The sequence below is a fragment of the Nelumbo nucifera genome, chromosome 8 (assembly GCF_055504915.1).
Source record: "Nelumbo nucifera cultivar China Antique chromosome 8, China Antique-T2T, whole genome shotgun sequence".
NCBI lineage: Eukaryota > Viridiplantae > Streptophyta > Magnoliopsida > Proteales > Nelumbonaceae > Nelumbo > Nelumbo nucifera.
In genome coordinates, this window is record NC_142656.1 from 10968297 (window position 1) to 10987381 (window position 19085).

Below are 19085 nucleotides of genomic sequence, written 5' to 3' on the forward strand. Positions count from 1 at the left end.
AACCACTGCAAGGAATAATAATGAATTAAAAACAGAAAAGCCTGTTAAGAGACTGAAAATATTTTGTCATATGGGTTGGGTGTCTATAAATGTAATGTTTTACCAATCCAAATAATAACAATATAACTTTATAAAATCCTGAATCCACATGACTATAAGAGTGAGAGAGAGAATAAAGTATTGCGAGGTAGAGAATAGAGTCGTAGCGTGCGGCGTAAAGCGGACCTTTCGGCGAGTCCGCGTTCTATTGGACGCGTGAACTCACCAATTAGAGGTTCGCTTATGCGAGTAAAATATAACATTAACGGACTTTTACCCGTTATCTTAAGGTGTTTGGTTGAATCGGACACAAAAAGGACGAAAAACCAAAAGTTTTCTTTCAAAATTTCAATGTCATTTGAACTCTCTCCATTTCTTGTCATCCTCCCCTTCGAGCCCTAATCCAAGCATCTCGCCGGCCACTCACCACACACCAGTGTCCATGACTGTGGAACGACAGCAAGAACTCCAGCATTCCGGCAGGAACTCTCCAGTCTCTCCAATGATTCTATTATCCCTTATTCTTCTTCTTCTTCCAATGTTATTTTTGCTCCTCTCTTCTCAACAGATTGAAGATCCTCTAGTCAATTGTCACTGGATCTCCAATGTGTTTTATGTTAACATATCATAAAACACACCCACTGACAAATGGCTGTATCAAAAAAATTAAAAACAAATGAGAGCATTAGGGTTGTAATTGAGTTGAGTCGAGGCAAGTATCAGGTTGTTCCAGCTCTAACTTGACTCAAAAATAGAGAGCTTGAAATTTGACTCGAGCTCGACCAAGTTTTATGTATTTAGCTTAAACTCGGCTAAAGTCAGTACTCTTGAGTTATTCGAGCTCGACTCAATTCAAGCCGGTTATAATAAATTAGTATTAAAAGTTATAAATAAATTAATATTATAAATATTATGCATAAAAATATATTATGAAAATCAAGTATTAATGTATTTATTTAAATTATAAATAAGTTAATGTTATAAAACTTATGTTTATTTACAGTATAAATCTAAATATATTAAAAAATAGTATTTTATTATGAACTCCATTAGGCTCGTGAAGCATTCAAGTGGGGTATTGTAAAGCTCGAATTTTGCTCGACCATCTACTTGACTTGAGTGAAGCTAGATTTATACACCCCTAGAGAGCATCCATCCAATAAAACTCTAAACATCCAAAAAAAAATATATATATATATATATATATATATATATATCGAGAGTATCAATACTTTGAATCTTGTTTCTTCATAACCAAACACAGCTTAACTTGAAAATGAGAACAGCTCTATCGGTATTGGATAGCGCAGATGGCAGTCTACAATGAGCAACTCCTATCTAAGAATATATATAGGTGGACTTTTTCTATGCTGAAAATCATCTTTTGTTTTTCCTGGATTATTATGATCCATGTGACCTAGGGTTGTTTTCTCGATTACTTTAGTCTAGTTAATTAGCTCCTCTCTAATCAGTGGGAAAGATGGAATGGCCCATCTACAGGTTGGTATCTTTTTTTTTTAGCAAAAATGCCATGTTGGTTCAATCATTTAATAGAAATTCAATAAACAATTAGATTCCATAGGTGACATAATAATACCTATAAAAATAAGCCTTAAGAGGTAATAAATGTTTTTTTTTCTTTTGTTTTTCTAGGCTGTGTTTAGTTGCAGTGCAAATTTATTTGCACTAGTACAAATGCATAGGAGTGTAAATGAAAAGAATGCAAATTCTGGTTTAATTTCATTTGTATTCCAATCAAACAAAATAAGATAAAATTTGAAATAAAAATAAATCATAATTTGCACAAAAATGATTTACACTACTATAATTTTACATCAGTGCAAATAAATTCGCATTGCAACCAAACATAGCCCGAGGGGGGAAGAGAGGGACTGATTTAGCCACATCCCACTTTTTGATAAACTGAATATAGCCCTAATAAAAAAAACAAAGATATCATTGTTTAGTTGAAATATAAGGGTATTTTGGTTTCTCAAACATTTTCTAATTATAAAGGGTGTGCTCCTTATAAAAAATGGGATGTGTTCAAATCAAATCATAGCCTTTTTATTTGTTTGTTGTATTTGATTTTAAGATGATTCTATCGTAGATGTGAAGCATAAACAAATGGGGACCAGTCTCGTTTAATCGTACTTCATTCATGTTGGATCCAATTCCAACCCTGCTTTGTACCATAGGAATTAGGAAGTTGTTAGGCCTGTGCGCAGGATGGAATAGGATGTCAACGACTCAACGGGTTGGGTTCAGTACAGATTTGCCTCAACTATGGTTTTAAAAACCGGGTAGGAAACAGAATCAGTTTGATTTCCGGTTCTTGGGTCAACCTTAACCCGATTCCAGCACCCCCAATCCATTGTTTTTCAATTGTACCTTTTATTACATATTTTAAAAATCCAAAAGCCATTTAATTGAGTTGGAATTTGGTTAATAGGTTTCTCTATCTTTCAAAAAGAATAAAAGCTAAGATAAACATAAAAAGAAATCTTAAACTTTAAGGCTATAGAGTTAAAAATCAGAAAATTACAAAAATACCCTTTACATGTGTAAGAACATTATGACCTAATGGGACAGGTCAGTCAAGACCTGAACCCGATTCAGAACAAAGAATCAAAACCCTAACCGAACCTTATAAGGTCAGATCAAACCAGATTTACAATTTAACCTAATCCATTGATATCCCTAAAAGCGCCTGAATCATGGTTCAAAGTATCTATACTCCTGAATCCCGATATGCAAAAATATCATCATATTCCAAAAAAATGATACTTTTTTGTTATTTATTTAAGGGTTCTAACATTTAAACATAAACATAAAAAAAAAATCTCCATAATCCTAATAAATAACACAAACTGATAAATATCAAACCATATGCATTGATAGATTGAGATATTTTGAATCTCAATCTATCAATTTGAAAAATGCATATTGAGTGGCTTAAATTCCAACCCCAAAAGTGAAAATGGAAGGAGTGGCCTTTACATCACTCATATCACATGCAATATTTTGAGTGGTGGAAATTAATGATTGGGATTGGGTGCACAAGAAGGACCAAAATTATTTAGCATAATGATAGCATGATTATCTCTCTATAGTATTAATATACTTCTCTTTTATAAGCTTTCTTTAATAGATATTATACTTGAAATATATTTAACAGGGTTGCTTACGAAACAATGAAGGGTTATTCCTCGAATGTGGCGTCATCAGTAGGGAGGCTCTCACATTATCTACCCCATCTTTGTCATGTGTGGATGGATGATGTAGTTGATCATACGGCCCCGTTTGGCTCATTATCAGAAGCCCAATTCTGATCTTTTCTTACTTATTTTCGGCAAGTAGATCTAAGGGTACTGTTTGGTTGAATTCATTGATCTATTTTTAATTGAAATTAGGCAAGAAATAAAGCTTTCTGATGACCCATTAGCTGAGATGGTCATTCGGTGTCTCTCCAAATATTGAAATGTGGGAACGAATCCATTTAACTGGAAGCGGATTCATAACGTGCAATTTGTAATACCAAAACAAAAATTTCCAACTAGAATGACTTGTGATGAGTACAGGTGGCAAATGTTTTGGGGCTGAAATTTGTTCTATGAATATTTATAATCCAGCAGAAGAAATACCTACGGCTAATTTGTCTCCAACTAGATTGCCACGTGGAAGACGATTTTTTAGATCACTCCAATCCCTTGGAGTGCATGGTTGATTTGGGGCGTTATTATTGATTAAACAACCCCCCAAGAGATTCCAATCTAACTGAGTGCAAGCGCATCTTCTTCATGTGACGGTCCCTAAAGTAAAGAAATTCTCCCTTGAACGGGGATTTCTCACCATGAAACTAGAACCCATCATAAAAATGTGACCTGCCACATACATGAGATGTACGGTGTTAGATCATATTGGTAGGGCATTGGAACATAATATATTTTTTTGTAGGAGATCTAGACTCTTGTCCCTTTGTCATTTGCAGAGATTTAGGCATGGTTTTTAAAACCAGACTGGATCGGACAGTTGGACCGGAAAAACTGGGAACCGGTTAGGTGACTAGTTCCCTTTTTTCCCATTACCGAAATTTCTCCAAAAACTGTTGATTTTGGTTAATAAACCGCTGACCTGGGCGGTTAACTGTTCGAACAGTTTTGACCATTTTTATTTTTTTTATTTTTTTGTTAGAATGGGCCAACCATTTGATTCGAACCATTGGACCATTCAACCCAATAACCGGACCCCTGACCGCTTCATTCACCGAATCGATTTTAAAAACCATGTATAGGGATATGCTTAGTAACAAAATGCTTCCAACAGTGTCCCAAGAGGCTACTGCATCCCACATAGGGAACATCTCGAGTCATTTTATTCATGGGATAGTTGGGAACATCTCTTTTTGCAGAGCACTTTGGGAGTTTGGGACTGAAAAGGATCAGCCATAGACATAGTGCAAATTGAAAATGGGCCCACCTCAAGGCTGCCATGCGTAATGATCATCATGATAAAGTGGATTCCAAGGATTCCAGCTCTTTCACGTACACACCAAACGCTCCCTCTTTTGCTTCATCACTCTTCTCTCCAAACTCCAATCCAATGAACTTGAGCCGAAGTGCCAAACCCAAGCCGAGCTCATCATGGTGGCTGGGAGCCAATCCTCAAACCCAGCCAGCCAGCTGGTCAAGATGGACCGTTGAAGAGAACTCTTTAATTCTTTTATGTACAGAACAGTTGCTTCGCTCAGTATATATAGTTTGTCTACACTCTACGTGCATCAGTTACGCTTCCGCCATTGCTGCTAGCTAGCTAGGGAGGAAGATGAACCAGAAGCCTTGCTCTTGTCTCGCCATGGACATCAGAAGTTGGTGCAATTCAGGCAGTAGAAGCATCCGACTGGGGCGAAGATACATAGATAGCGACTACGATGATTTTCTGTCGTTTAATCTGCCGTCCAGCTCCCACCGATCAACCACGCCCAGGTGGAGAGTGTTATGGAGAAGGATAATGAAGGAAAAGAAGAAGATCTTCTATTCTTCGTCTCCGCTCCAGGTTCCTTACGATGCCTACTCCTATTCGCAGAATTTCGATCAAGGGTCGGCATGGACTGAGCCTGATAACCTCTCTCGCTCCTTCTCCGCTCGCTTCGCCGACCCATCCAGGATCTTTCAGAAGAAGGGTCTGGTGGGTTGATGGGAGAAATGAGAATGAAGAACTTTTTTTCCTTTTTTTTTGTGTTCATATCTTCTCATCTTTGTATGATCAAAACCCATAACCATTAGTTGTAATCTTTCCTTTGTCAATGATCGGAAGTTCCATATGTTTCTCGTCTCTCTCTGGAATTGGATGGAGCCAATGAAAATATCAAATTGATCTCCTTTAAAATCACCAACTTACTTATAAGTCTCTTACTCTATTCGATTTCATGAATTTTAAGTCTAAAACGAATGCAACTCAGGTCTTGTTAATGGGGTCTCAACCAGAGAAGCTGAGAATGAAGTTTTGACCAGACTGAAAACCTGAATCGATCAAAAGGAGCAACACAAGATAAGATTAAAAAGAAAAGCTCGGAAGTACTTGATTCCTCTTTTATCTTTTACTTTATTCACTAGCAAGGGCAGATGCTTGGGATACAGGGATAGGGGGCGCTAATGGCCCCTCAGGCCAACTTTTTTTCCATACCCAGAAGGTGGAGGGCACTATAATAAAAGCAGAAGGAATCTTCCAGTATTTGTTTCCGGGATTTTGCTTACAATATACTGAAAGTCAGGTTTCTCTAAACAGATCCAACACAAGAGAACGATTCCTTCCTTATTAAATGGTTTTTTTGTTTCCCTGTTGGCAGTTTGGGACTGGACCCTGGAGTCAATGGACAGCCAAAGAAGGGTTTTCTTTAAGGCTATGTTTGGTTTGAAAGAAAAAGTAGGGATTGTAAAGGTTTCCCTACCTTTCCTTCCTTTTCTTACTTTTTCCTTCAAACCAAACACAGCCTAAGTGGCCATAGGATGAATCAAGTGTGGACATATGGATCTGATGGCCCAAAACCTGGCTGTGCTAAAGTCCAGAAAATCAACTGTCTGATCAAACTTATGACCAATTGAGTCATGGCCTCATGGGCTATTTTCAACATAAACAAAAAAATTAGATGCTAAAGTCCAGAAAATCATGTGCCCTTGATCAGTAGGCTACTTACTACCTGATCTCTGTGTGTGAAAGACCAGAGCTGAAGTTCCGGAAGCCTGTTCAAGAACCTAAAGAAATTTTAATTACTGGGCCCAAGGCTGAACTATATGTTGCAGTATCATCATTCATATGTGCCAAAACGAAGGTCTCTGTCATACAACTATTCATCTTTATTTCAGCTTGAAGAAAGCGTAGAAAAATGGTAGCTGAACAAATCAGAACTCCTTACAAAACCAACCAATTTATGGCCTTTCCACACTCTGTCCAGGGCATCTACCAAATTGTTTGTTTTAGTTTCAAAGGGTGTTTGTCAAACAATCATTCATCTTTGTAGATTGATTTCAGTAAAATTTAATGCTTATAATCCATGATTTTGTATTTGTAGCTATATTGAATTCACACAGATCCATACATATACAACGATTCATGTACAAAGTCTCCTGAAACCTTTTATTCTTACAATACGGACCCGTCAGGATCCATTAATATAATGACTGAAAAGGTGACACCTGCCGGAGTGCCCACAACCAAAAACTCAGACCCGAGAATGTACTTTCTGGACCAACTTTGGGCACCTAACTAAAGGAGAGATCACGATCATCACATACTGATTAGATCCGGGTATTTGGATCCAAATTGATTCTTTAATATTTGGAATTCAATCTGATCTTATGATCCGTTAAATTCGGATTGAATTCTAATCTTATATATAATTTTATACTAAATTAAAAATGGGATTTAACTAGAAATTACTTTGATATTGTATAGCAGGAATAGAATGACTTAAAAATTAACTTACAGAATATGAGAAACATATTAACCCTTTATTAAAAATGTAACACTCAAACTTGGTTTGCTAATAAATGTGTTTCAACTTTCAATTTTATTTAATTATACTAGTTGAGAGTCATGCCTCAAAGAAGAGAGAGAGAGAGAGTCAATGCCTTGAAAATAAGGCAACTTGAGCTCATATTTGTACTATGAAAGTGCCAACTAGCTCAATTGGTGTCTAATTGTAGTGGAGACTTTGGAATTGGCCTTCACCAGGGTTAGGGGGTTATGGGTTTGGGGGACAGGCTACCCCTTGTCCTTGTGTGTAGCCCCATATCATAAGAAAAGGAAAAATAAAGAAGAAAGAAAGGATTCATATTTGTTGTAGTACTAGTAGTTGGATTTTCACAACCGAGGGTGAGCAATCATGCCATGTGAGGTACAATTTGGGTGACCTACTGGCCTTTGGGTTGAGAATTTGTTAAAATTTGAATGGCCTAGGCCTGAAAGCCCACACTTGAAAGCAATGTACATTCCTCAAATCAAGCATCAACTTGCATTTGTATAAAGTCAGGGCTATCTGCTATCTATACATATATGATGAGGGGCCATTGCTTGGTGTAATGGTAAAGTCTCTGCCTGATAAGAATGATTTCCAATTCGAATCTAAGAGTGGCATTTGTATAGAAACCATACCAAAAGTTAGGTCTGTATCTAGTCCACCCCTCCCAACAGCCAATAACTCAGATAGCCGGGACCAATATTAAGCAATGGCCTCTTTTTTAAAGGTTGTATGATACCTTTTAGATTTCTCCTGATAAAAAAAAAAAGAAAAAGAAAAAGAAAAGTATTTATTTTCAGCCTCTTAATAATTGATTTAGGGATTTTCTTTTGCTGATTCGATAGTTGTCTTCAATAGAATAAAAATTGGGATAAAAAGCTGAGAGGTTTTAACTTTTGTTAGAAGCCTTAGGAAGCTCTAAGAATTTTCCCTTTGATCTATCAGATCTGGAGCTTATTATGTATACACAGTCAATTTTAAACAATGGGCACACATAGCCAGAAAATATCAAGGGGGCGTTCTTTTTTTATGGATTTGAGAGGGGGAACGTTGGTTAATGGGATTTTGGTTCTCATTGACCAAAAATTCCATATTATTTTTTCAGTTTTATGTGAGGATCAAGGAAAGTTTATTTTCCTGTGTATCACTTGTCTAGGAAAGTATACCCATCTCCTAGGTGGGTAAATAACTTTCCCACATAGGGGGAAAGTTGTCAACACTTGAATGGAACAAAAATGCCCATTTTAATAATAAATTTCTATGACTAAAATGGTCATTGCCTTATTTACATGAAAAATAAAAGAAAATGGGTAAATGCACTTACCCGGATAAATTAATTACTGAAAAATGAATGAGCCCAAATAATAATAATAAAGAAAATGCTCCCAGCCTGTAAACTGCTGGGAGCATTCCAACCCTCATAGACTTGGTTGATTATCGATCCACCTCTTTTCCCGAATTCACATGACTATGTCCATAGTCTTAAAGATGACTGAATCTGTACAATTTGATCAACCAACCAAAAATTTAAGCGCGGTCTACCCACTGTCCCCACCACTCTTGTTTGGTTCACATCAACGACCAAAATCTTCCATTTGTCCACCAAATGCTTTCAACCCTTTTCAGTACTTCACCAAAATCCTTCATTTGATCTAGCAATGGCCTCAATACTTTAAAAGCATTTCACCAATATTCTCCCTCTTTCACCAACAGCTCCACACAGAGTTGGGAGGTGCCAAACCCAAGCCAGCCGTGAACCGGCTAGCTATCAGGCATATTTACCAGACCAACCAAGCGAAATAATGTTTTATTTGTCCGTCCTCTGAAACACAGTTTTGCGATCATACCATCATGAAATAACGAGTCATATAGAGGCCGCCAGGCCACGGCCATGGAGGAAGGACTCTAAGCAATCAGTGTGGCACTGGCACAAGATTGTGATTTCCTCGAGATTTTTCCCCACAAGAGAGCATTCCACATATACACGCATACATGGTGTTTTAGTGAACAGATGTGTCATTTATGCAAATCTCATGCAATTACTAAGAGCACCCTCCATTGCCCACCACGCATTGACCAAATATGTCATACGCTCACTGTTATCAGACAAGTCATGCAATGCTGACAGCCTGCCATTGAAGATCTGGATTTGCAGAGTCTCTAAGGAGTAGGCATAGCAACAGTTCCCTGTGGCTGTTTTCGGGTTGGAATATAACTGCTACGTGACAGATGCATACTTACAAATAGATATAGACCATACAGTCAATGGGGCACGGGCACATCTTGGCTCAGCCATGACCCAGATATACAATTCATAAAAATCAAGATGAGAAATCAGAAATGTTTTGCTGTACCCATCAGTATCAAACAATATATGAATGGGAATAGAAGTTCTTTGATTTTTATTTAATGGGAGAGAATGAGTTTTTTTTTTTTTAACTAAAGATAAAACATGTTGGGTAAATGATAATACTCGATTCTTTTTTCATGTATATTTAAAATGAGAACAATTTGTAGCTAAAATTTCACACTGCAGCTGGTTTGTTAGCTCCATGTTTACAGGGGACTCCTTGGTTTTGGTTTTTCAACTCATCACCAGTCACTAGAAAGAATGCTGTGTGCCTGAAAAAGGGAAATAAATGATCTCATAATCTGTTGGTAAAAAACAAAAAGAAATTAAATCAAAAGGTACAACTAAATTGGGAATTAATGGCAAATAGGTGATTCATGGGAGTAAATATTTTCCTGAAAAAATTCATCATTTTGATTTTTGAATCGGCATCAATTTCTGGGACACTGTCCAATGCTTGCTGCATGTGGTGTAACCACCTCTCTGCTGCTCGATGTGTCACAGGGAATGGCCGGTGACGTCCAATCAGTGCTGGATGACCTGTTAAGCAAAATAGAAAGAAAAAAAAGGAAACATTATTAGTTGTTTTCCACTCTATGCATCCTCTGCCTAAATAGACACATGGATGAACCCAGGATGATCAAGTTTCTTCCTAGCATATTATCAGAAATCTCATATTACTTGCAAAGAAAACTTCTGACTACTTAGCAAACTCATCCAAATACTTGGAGAATCATATCCTAACTCTAAGCCTATTGTATTGATTGTTTAGCAAGTTTTGGTTCAAATTAAGCACAACAAAATAATTACTAAATTTTATATTTAAATTAAGGTTTAAAAGTTTTGATTCAAATTTCTATTTTAAATAAAAGTTTGAAATACCAGACATGAGCAGGACGAAAGATGCCAAGCAGAAAATATGTTTCACACCTTTCAAGGCCATACAGTCTATGACAGGAAAGAAAAAACAAGGTTTTTGCAGCAAATCCCTACTCCTGAACTGATAGAGATTCAAGAGAAAGGCACATCACAACGATCATATATTGGATCCAAATCAGGAAAATTGAGTAGATAACCATTTGGCAGTCCCTCCATCCTGGTCTCCCCCATACAAGAAAAGACCACAGCTCCCTCCCTAACTAAAGAATCAGTGATGTTATTAGCTGCTCTTGATATGCTTTAGGTTCGAATTTGAGGATGTAAATTGTCAGCAGTGGGGTTTGAACCTACACTTTTTCTCAAGGACCAGAACTTTGGGTGTAACTTACGTGGATAGGGCTGTTTTTAGGGCAAAATTCCAACACTGAGCTTGTAACAACTTTGGCTAGTTTAGAAAATAAATAAATAAAAGGAACAACGATTGGAATGTTATTACATGCATTAGTTGTAAATAGTGAACATAAATGCATAATGTGTCCCAGTTATACATATGGTGTAAATATGTAGATGTTCATCATAGTCTCGTAGATATATTTTTGCATATAGTCCACATGTGTCTGTGGACATACATGTTCAATTCAGATTTGTACGTCCACCATAGAATGATAGACGTATCTTATGCATAACCAAGCCTAACCTGAACTTGAATCATGCCCGACTTTCCAAGACCTAGCCTAGCAAATATCCAAGCCCAACCCATGCAAAGCCTCAGGGTGGGCCAGACGATGTTGCACCTCTAAGCATGATGAGTTCACATCTGTGCCCCACAATGGGGCGCCCGACAATGCCCCACAGCACATCCCCACCTTGTATCGGGAACATCTCCCGATAACAAGTATGGGAGATGATGAGACATCATTGGGAAATGTTCCCAATACAAGGTAGGGATGTGCTGTGGGGAATTGTGGGGCGCCCCCTTGTGGGGTGCAGATGTGAACTCAAGCATGATACCTGGAAAACTTTACAGTTTACAGATAGTATACTAGTGTTGGACATGATACACATCCAACATGGCACTGAACATCGACACTTTATAGGATTAACACTTTAAAATATTTTTTCTTTGGGTTATGGCTACACAAAAGGAGGTAGCCCTGGACCAAACCCCAATACCCCCAACCCAGGTGAAGGCAGGACCAATGTTTTAAAGTGCGGAGGCGTGATGCGAGGTGCTCCGCTACCTAGGGGTATGAGGCATAGTTCAGAACGTAAGAGGCATAAGCCTCCCCCGAACACAAGGAGGACGCCTCCTTAAGAGGAGGGGGATGAAGAGGAAGGAGGAGGAAAGCGTAAGCCTCCTCAGAGGTGTCAGCGCCTTTGCCTGCGCCTCAGGGTGTTTTGGGGGCACCTTGCCTGGAGGCACGCCTCCAGGTGTACGCCTCCCACGCCTTTTAAAACACTGGGCAGGACTCAATCCCAGGTCTCTGCTGCAACCAGCTAGAGACTTTACCAGTGGGCTAGCTAGCACCTTCCACTTTTAAAACATTTGAAGTGGTAATGTTTTAACAAATCATGTTATAAAGAAGAGCTACATATTTTAGAAGTTGAATTAAATTTCACAGAATACAGTACTGAGAAATGACATTTAGCTTTAAAAACTAGATATAAAAGAATGATATAAGCATATTAAATAGGATACTTACATCAGTATCTATGTCTAAGGTCTTGGAAAATGGAGACTAGTATCCCTACTTCCCATATCTATATTCATGTCAGTATCTGGGCATCATAGGGGTAATCATTAGCCCAGCTCAACCTGGAATGCATGTTATACACACACACATCACCCTGACATTATAGCCACTTCACTTATTTAGTGGGTATTTGGCATGGCTGCGTTTTAAGTCTCGGTGTTGGTACTAGATTTGTTGCATTGGATTTCAGGATACTGAAATGTTTTGGCACATGATAATTTTTTATTGTTTTGAAACGAAGCACTACTGGGCACCCCTCTGTTGGGGAAACTTTTTGAGGTTTCCCTCAACACCTCTATGCACATAACTCTATGCAAATGGTAGTACAAACACTTAAATAGATTTTACGCAACCAAACAGGATTTCTGGAAGGTAAAACCAAAATGCTTATATAACACCTAGCTGGACTTCAAATACAAAAATAATAGAAACACAATACAGCCATTCCAAACACGAGACAGGAAAGCAAAAGGCGTTCCACATGCTGATAGCAAGGCATGCAACCGCATATTGGGAACATCTCTCCATGAATTTGACATACAAGCATGGGAGATATTTCCAATGTGCAGCTGGATGCAGAGACCTGATGTATTGGAATAAAGAAGTATGTATGAATGCAGAGGACTAGATTGAATTAGAGGAGGTGGATATCGTAGCAAAGGTATGTAGTTAAGCTGAGGATGGAAAGCGACATCAAGCACAAATATAAATTCTTTGTTCGTAATAATAAATACCTTATTCAGTCAAAGAAGAATACTTAAAATGATATGGAAACTGACATATACAATATGTAATATGCAAATGCAACACACTGAATCAGCAGCCAACTTCAGGGATCCAAGCCAATAGAACCTTACTGGAAACTAAAGAGAAGAAAAAAAATTGAAGAGTAAAAGAAAATTTTATTAAAGAAAAAGAGATTACATGAGAAAGGTGACAAGAGATCACCCGAGAGAAAGCATACACCAACAAATTTACACCCATGACCTCACAAAACAAGACAAAAGACTTCACAATATTCAGTTTCAAACAACTCCTAACTCAAAAAACCTAATCAGAAACCATACCCGATCTCCTTACATCTCCTCCTCAAAACTTTTCTCCTCCCCGTCAATTTCTTCATCTCACCACTCACCCCTATTCTTGACTTCCAATTTCTTCAACCTCTTTCTCTTGAAAAAAATTATGTATACCACTACACAAGCACACATTTAATCACATATACTCCTATTACACTGATTCCTATTATTGCTCAGTTATGCTGCTCCATTAACAAATCCTGCTGATACCGCTACTGCTATAATGATTGTTTTATAGGGTATCATCATTTCCCATTAAGTGATGACTAGTTAAATATAAATAATGTTAGAGGGTGGAGATAAATGAGAGCCCACTTTCTTCTCAGATGGTGTAATATTGATTAGAACATACCCAAAGGAATCAAGATGAAGGGAGAGCAGTATGCATGGCAACATACAAAAACAGAATACAATAATCACATAGGAAGACTAAAATGAAGAACTTGGCCAAGCTAGCTCACCCCAATCCAATGGCTCTATATTTCACATGCTCCAAGGAATTTCAAGTTTTCAACTGAAAGTCTAAGGAGCTAAGAAGTAAGCACATGCATTCACCTGGAAGATCTTATCAGCAGAGAATCTTTATCTTGGGTAAAATGGCTGATACAAAGCATTTACCCATGTGCCCATGTGCAAAGATAACTAATGACTGCATAAAAAATAGAGGATAAGAGGCTCTAAAGTGAGATTTAAAGTAAAAGGTTCAATTCAATACCTTGATGGTTATTTTAAATTTAGTTGGGATCAACGATGGTGCCGGGTTTTAGAGTGTTTAGGAAGAGGGTTAGGTTTAATGAAGGTTCTGATCTAACATCTCAGAAATTTCAGGCTTCCTCAAGAGAGAATATAAGAAATTTCAATGACTTGATTTCCAAAGGGAATTTTGGGCTAAATGGTGTAAGCTTTTTAGTAGAGGTGCTTTAATCAGACCAGGATCTGAACAGTCTGGGCACAAGTTCCAAGGAAAGCAAGGGCTTCAAGGAGGGTGAAGAAAAGTCAAGAAAAAGTTGCGATCTATGAAATTCTCAAATACCTCTTAATCAGATTTTTTTATAAGATAACTCTTAATCAGATACATAACAGATGAAAAATTGAATTTTAACTGGACGTTAGCTAGCTGCAATAGTTGTTTAAAGTCTTAAAGAAGATAGTAGAGATGGAAGAAAGAAACCGCAGGAGTCACTCCAAAGTCCAAGGAAACCTAGAATCACCACAGGGTTTCAATGGAAACAGCCCATGAAGCATGCAAAGAAAGGAAACCAATATTCAAGCCTTTGTTATCCTTAAACTGAAGAAAAAAGCATTCATATATAAGGCTCCTATTACCAACTGGCTATTAGCAACTTCTATTTTCTAATTACTGAAAACTACAAAATTGCCATTATGACTGATCAAAGACAAGGTAACTAAGTTACTAAATAATTAACCAAATCAGCTGGAAATTGAAATATAACCCAAACTTGACTCTGAGGCAGGGCCATAAAATGGAACATCAAATGACCAAAATACCCACATAGGCCAAATCAGCCCAACTCCAAAGAATTGTCATCCCACCAAATCAGAACTTTCCTATTGGCTTTCTTCTGTCCAAAATAGGTCAAGGCTTAGAAAGACCCCCATTACTGCATCAGTGGGAAAGAGGTGGTTTGGTGAAAGTAGAGGGCTCAAAAAGAAGAAAGGGAAGATCAAAGTAAAAAAGTGGTAGTGAGAAATGATTTAAGGACTTGACAGTTGACAGAGGGCCATGATTCCTGAAAATTGAAAGAATGCAATGACAGAACAATTTATTGAACTGAGTTGATACCATGGATTCATTGGTCACTATATCAACCAGTGCTCATAATCCAATCCTTTTTTACAAACCAATGAACAGACCAGGCTTAATGTTACAAAAAAAAAAGGTCACAACATCCAAAAAGCTAAGATTTTTGGTTTTGGCTATTACTTCCATCAATAACATAAATTCAAAGTGATAATGCAAGAGAATCCCAACATGAGAGGAAGTATTAAACTTTCTCAAGATTTCAAGTGTTCTAATGGCATCTCAAAACAAAAAGTGTGGCAATTTGTCAATGTTGCAGGACTCGGGAATTTCGACAGTCTTTTCCTTTGTCTGGAGATTTACTACCCATTCCCATATCCCAACCTCCAGATACACCAACCAAACGTAGAGAGTCTCACCATCATATAAGAATTTGAGCTATACTATAAAGAAGGATGCAAAGAAAAGCTTCCAGAATTCTTTTATCAAATTGAAAATGAAACTTAACTCAACAGTAGTATCCCAATTCCATGAGATTTTCTGGACAAATCTTGCTTTGCCTTTTCACCTTTCCTTATAATATTGGCCTACTCATAAATATGTGGTATTACTAGTCAAATTTTTATTAAGCAGTCTACACAATCAAGGAATCCTCCACATGGCCATATGGTTGGGGATGAAAAAGAGATTTCTTGTTGCCCTCTATTCACAAGAAATTTTCTCTTAACGGCTTAACCCCCTTGCATGTGGCTAATACAAGTCCTCTTTTAGGGCATTTTTAGATTAAGATTTTAAAATTTTGGATGACCTGTTTAATTCGGAAGAAATTACAATACAAGTTAGGTTTAGGGCTGATGCAGGCTGTAGGAATGAACATGCAACCAATCTAGAGTGCTCCCATCTGATGAATAACCAGGATTGGCCATGGGATTCCCTCCACATAGTCGAATAGGTGTCCATGTATGTGTATTGCCCCCTACTTTATTTTCTACAGGCTATATGATAGAGCAGGATTGGGCCTTTAAAAGTTGCTAATGACCCAAGCCTAGAGAGTCCCCACTTAATCAGAAGCCAAGGTCCAAAGGCCCATGCTTAGCCTACATAGTATGAGTTATTCAGAGACACTAGCACAGAGTTGTAGATAACTATCACCAAAATCACAACGAATTCCCAAGTATTTTGTATCTTTAAAATGTTATCCTTTGTTGGGCTGTTTATTTTGTAAGCCAGGGCTTATCATCTAATGAAAATATCTGCACTAGTAAACATCATCAAAAACACTCTTTGCCAAATTAATAGAAGGATATTGATTCATTAGTCTCCAAACCAAAAGTTAGGATCAAGTAATAAGACTATATCCTTAACTCCCTCTTCTTCTTCTCTCTACTGTTTTCGCAAAATATTATAAAGCTTCAGCAACACTAAGCAAATGCAACTTGTCCCTTCCATGTTGAGAACGTCATGCAAAATTTGTTGATATGATTCTTTTTTTATCAGTTCTTTTTTTTTATATCTTTTGAGGGGCTACACAACGGGGGTAGCTCATCCCCCAACCCAGGTGCAGGCGGGATTCAACCCCAAGTCTCTGCTATGATTAGCAGGAGACCTTACCAACCAGCTGGTAAGGTCTAATATCTTCTTATCAGTTTTGTTGATATGATTCTCTCCTCTTTCCTCCAAATGAGTCTAATATTTTCACATAAAAGTCCTACCAACCTCCCCAAATTGTTTACACTACTTCAATAATCTCATCTTTATGTGCATTTGAACATTAAAAAAATGGAATCTAGACATCCTACTTCAATAATCTCATCTTTTTATTTGTGATTTGTTTCATTTTTCTCTAATTTCTCTTTTTAAGAATGGTTCTCAGATGGGTCGTTCCTACAATTGGATAACACAAGTATAGGCAATGTGGCATTTCCTTAATTTTCCTCTTGAGGCAGAGGGAAGCCCACCAGGAAACGTCATAGAGGATCCGGACATGAATGAATTTTCAAGTAACCAGCAGACAACCGCCCCCCCCCCCCCCAATTAAAAAGTAAAGTACAATATCTCACGAACGTCGGTAGGTGTCGAAACCTCTTAAGAATATGCACTTGTCATTCGGAAGCTTTCTTCTTACATTTCAACCCCTGAGAAGCTTCCCATTATTTACTTAGAATCAGAAGGATCATAGTGTTAGCACAAGCATAATCCAGTACTTAAATGAGAAATTTCAATTATCGTGATGAGAAGCTAAGCACTCACCTTACAATCACCATATATGATAATATAATGAAATAAACAGACTACATTGCATATAAAAAAAGACTATTACGTTAGTTGGAAAAAATTAAAAATATTTACCTTTCCTCTGGGAATAAAGAGGAGGACCTCCCATTCTCTGTACAAAGAATTCATACTGGTTCTGAATCGCATCCTCTTTCTTCGAGTTAGCAAAGATGGACCGAAACCACTCTTCATCATCATCGTAAACCCTTTATCGGAAAAAAAATAACAAATCATAGCACGAACCTTGAATCAACTAAAATCAGTACAGAGCACAAACTAAAGAAAAAAAAATGAAAGAAAATATTTCATTCTTGTTCATCTGAGAAAGAGGAGAGGAGGGACGAGGGAACCTGTTGTAGAAATTAGTAGAGAGAGTAACGAAGGTCTGAAGACCTAATAACTCGAAAAGATTTGTTTCGTCGATGGCAAAAGCATCGCTGGTGGAGACTCCGCTCCACTCCGAGGCCTTCTGCTGAAGAGACTGCATTCTTGCCGTATGGCGGTTCCTCCCTCCCACTGACTTGGCGGCCAACAAAACAACAAGTAATACTACGCAACCAGCGTATGTTATCTCGTATACTTAGAGGCAAGTGGACAGCGCGTGCGCGTGCAGATAACGGGAACGCTGCTTTTTCTGGGTGGGCTGCTAGTTGTGGGCCGGCGGATTCTCGATCTCGGAGAACCTTGCAAAACCATGGGCCGCAGACGGCAGACCAGAGAAGATATCTGGTTCTGAACTTTTCATCTTGATTGTTGAAGTATCGGATCCGATGGATCGGGTATCTAAAGCACACTATGTCGACATGATGTGTAGTATATGATGTAATATGGTGACAAGCAAAAGCAATGTCGAGAATTTTATTTTACCGAATACAAGGGTCAAGGGTCAAGAGACCACCTAATCACATCAGTAAAGCTAAAAGCTACAAATTCTTCGTAAAAGTTCGGATGGGGATGTCCGGGGCCCGGGGGGTTTTGTATAGCGATGCAAATGGATCGGATTGGAATTAGGGTATATAACGAATCCGATCCGACATTGTTTATGTTGGATTCAGTCGGGCCTGATAGGATTTTAGAGATGCAAATGGATCGGGGTCATGATCCGATCCAAGATTCGGTCATATCTGGCCGGATTTGGGTCACCCTCTATCTGATCCGATGTGTTATATTATATTATATTATATTATACATAATACATATATGTTATTTATTTATAAATATATTATTTATATTATATTTTTATAAATTTGTTGTATTATTTATTTTTTTATAAAAGCATGTATATATATGATGAAAATAATTAAAAAATATTTGTATTTTTTATTTTTTCTTTATTTAAATTGGTATATTTTATTTTTTCTTTTAATAATTTATTAATTTATAAAGAAAACAAGTCGGATCAAATCAGATCTGAAGATCCGATAGGATTTGTATTCAGATTGATTCCTATCAGATCCAATCGGATTGGACCCGACATGAACAGTATAGGATAGGATTCAAATAATACCCTGATTTGAATCCGATCCGATCTGTTTGTATCCCTATAGGACTCGATTTGAATTTGAATACGATCGATAAGTTGGATCTTCGGATATAATCCGATCCTGTTTGAATTGTCTTTGTTCTCCAGAAGAATTAACCTGAAATCTGTAGATGAGGCAAAACTATATGCTATATTGCAGGGAATTCAGCAAGCATTGCGAATGTCCAAAGAAAATCATGTTTGGATGCACAGAAGGTCATTAACGCGTTGAAAAATCAAGTTTCTCTTCGTTGGTGGTGCCTTGGGCTTTTGACAACGGCCAAGCAAAAATTAACATTTTTTTCAAGTGGACTTTTTACTTTGTATATAGAACTTTTAGTTCTTCTGAGCGTGCGCGCATAAGTTTATCTAAGGTTTAAAATATTGTAGGTGTATCGTATCGTTATC

The 19085-nt window shown here is 37.6% G+C and overlaps 1 protein-coding gene across 1 annotated transcript; it reads right to left on the minus strand.

Moving 5' to 3' along the window:
* Nucleotides 1-9432: 9432 nt before the first annotated feature.
* On the minus strand, nt 9433-17910 carry GLB3 (hemoglobin 3). The gene is made up of 4 exons (XM_088892490.1): nt 17506-17910; nt 17231-17361; nt 9802-9947; nt 9433-9678 (listed from the first exon to the last, which is right to left on the minus strand). Exons 1-4 carry the CDS (start codon nt 17640-17642, stop codon nt 9583-9585), a joined length of 510 nt encoding a protein of 169 aa, XP_088748616.1. The 5' UTR covers nt 17643-17910; the 3' UTR covers nt 9433-9582.
* Between the last annotated feature and the right edge of the window lie 1175 nt (nt 17911-19085).